This window comes from Budorcas taxicolor, chromosome 13 (genome assembly GCF_023091745.1).
Source record: "Budorcas taxicolor isolate Tak-1 chromosome 13, Takin1.1, whole genome shotgun sequence".
Lineage (NCBI taxonomy): Eukaryota > Metazoa > Chordata > Mammalia > Artiodactyla > Bovidae > Budorcas > Budorcas taxicolor.
The window spans coordinates 42,976,221-42,978,180 of record NC_068922.1 but is presented as its reverse complement, the minus strand read 5'-3'; the positions used below and the strand labels follow the sequence as shown (position 1 = coordinate 42,978,180).

Genomic DNA, 1,960 nt, shown 5'->3' with positions numbered 1-1,960 from the left:
AGGGGGTGGAAGGGGGGCTGCTCCTCCCATCTCTGACTTTTGGCCTCTCCCTAGCTCCTCTGTGGGTGCACGCAAACCCAGGGAGCTGCTTCAGAGCCCCAACCCCAAAGGGGCCCCAAAGGGCTGGAGCCGAAGGGCTAAGGGGCACCTTCCTCCCCGAGCCATGTCTTTCTAGGATCTGATGGGAAACAACCCCCACCCCTCAAGTGTGACCCCCTCCCATTACCCCATCACAGCATCTCTGGTCCTTCCCGCTCCTTGACCATCCCGCCCTCCTTCAGGTAAGGCAGGGCTGGTCCTCCAGGGCTCCCAACTTGGCTCTAGAAGTCCCCATATCTCAAATGCAGGACATACACACACAGAGAGAGTTTTCTTTCAGCTGGCTACATGCAAAGAGTGATAAACATCACCAGTGAGGCAGGTGTGTCCCAGCCCTGGTCCGGACTCTGGCCCCAGGTTCTGACTGGAGCTCAGACTCGAATCCCGTCTGCCCCATCCCGCTCATAGAGCTCCCCCCACCCTCCTCAACCACGGGCATCAAAGGGGGGCCTCCTAGAGTCCTGCTGCTGCTGCTGCTAAGTCACTTCAGTCGTGTCCAACTCTGTGCGACCCCATAGACGGCAGCCCACCAGCCTCCCCCATCCCTGGGATTCTCCAGGCAAGAACACTGGAGTGGGTTGCCATTTCCTTCTCCAATGCGTGAAGGTGAAAAGTGAAAGTGAAGTCGCTCAGTCATGTCCGACTCTTCGTGACCCCATGGACTGCAGCCTACCAGGCTCCTCCATCCATGGGATTTCCAGGGAAGAGTACTGGAGTGGGGTGCCATTGCCTTCTCCGCCTGGAGTCTTAGCGTCCCCCATTAGGGCTGAATGGAACAAGGAGAGGCTCAAGAGAACCCCACATGCCCCCGCTGGGGCCCTTCAACAACCCCACCCAACCTCCACCCCCCCCAGCCTCCCTCTACCCCCATTCAAGCGCAGTCATACACCTTGGAGCTCACATCCCTTTATTCCAACTGGAGCATCGCTTTGGGTCTCCTCACAACAGCTCTGCAGGGTAAAGAGCACCCCCGTCTCTCAAGCACTCTCCGTCTGGCCGGGCAGATCAGACCCCAGGCCACGGGGAAGCCCCTCCTGCCCACCACCAACTGTCCCCACATGGAAGCAGGGCCCAACCGGGCAGTGGGACCAGAGTCGGGCGGAGGCAGCGGGCAGCAGAGCGGGTGGGGGGTGGGGGGCCTCAGTTCTGGGTGAGGATGCGCACGAACTCCTCATAGTTCACCCGGCCATCTTGGTCCACGTCTGCCTCCCGGATCATGGCATCCAGCTCATCCTGAGACAGCTTCTCCCCCAGCTGGGCTGTGGCCTGCCTGAGCTCGTCCACGCTGATGTAGCCATCGTTGTCCTGGTCGAAGGCACGGAAGATTTCCCTCAGGTCCTCCTCCGTGTCTGAGGTCTGAAGCCCTGCGGCCATGGCCTCCAGAAACTCCTGGAAGCTGATGATGCCGTTGTTGTCTGTGTCCAGCCGGGCGATGAGCACCTTCAGCTCAGCCTCTGATGGCTTCAGGCCCAGCTCCTGCATCACGGTGCCCAGCTCCTGCACACTGATGGTGCCATCCTTGTCCTTGTCGAACTTGTCGAAGGCCTCCTTGAACTCCGCCACCTGCTCTTCAGACAGCTTTTCTGCCATGTCGCTCGCACCTGCTACGGAGCTCACCAGCTCACTGCCAACCCGCCTGAGGGGCTCAGGTCAGAGCTGGGACCAGCTCGGGACCAAGGCTGTGTGTGTGTCTGAGAACACAGTTCAGGCGGCAGCTTTGCCTCTGCTGGGAGCCCCCTCCTTTTCTGTGCATCCCAGCAAAGGGAGGAGGACACTTCCCACCCACCGCATGTCCCGGGGCGAGATCCTCCTCCCAGGGAGGGACAGCGGACTGCAGACAGACGAGAAATGCAGGAACTGG

General features: G+C 60.5%; 1 protein-coding gene across 1 annotated transcript; it reads right to left on the bottom strand.

The window, feature by feature from the left end:
• Positions 1-1,239: 1,239 nt before the first annotated feature.
• LOC128058230 (calmodulin-like) lies at positions 1,240-1,689 on the bottom strand. The gene has a single exon (XM_052650619.1). It carries the CDS (start codon positions 1,687-1,689, stop codon positions 1,240-1,242), a length of 450 nt encoding a protein of 149 aa, XP_052506579.1.
• Between the last annotated feature and the right edge of the window lie 271 nt (positions 1,690-1,960).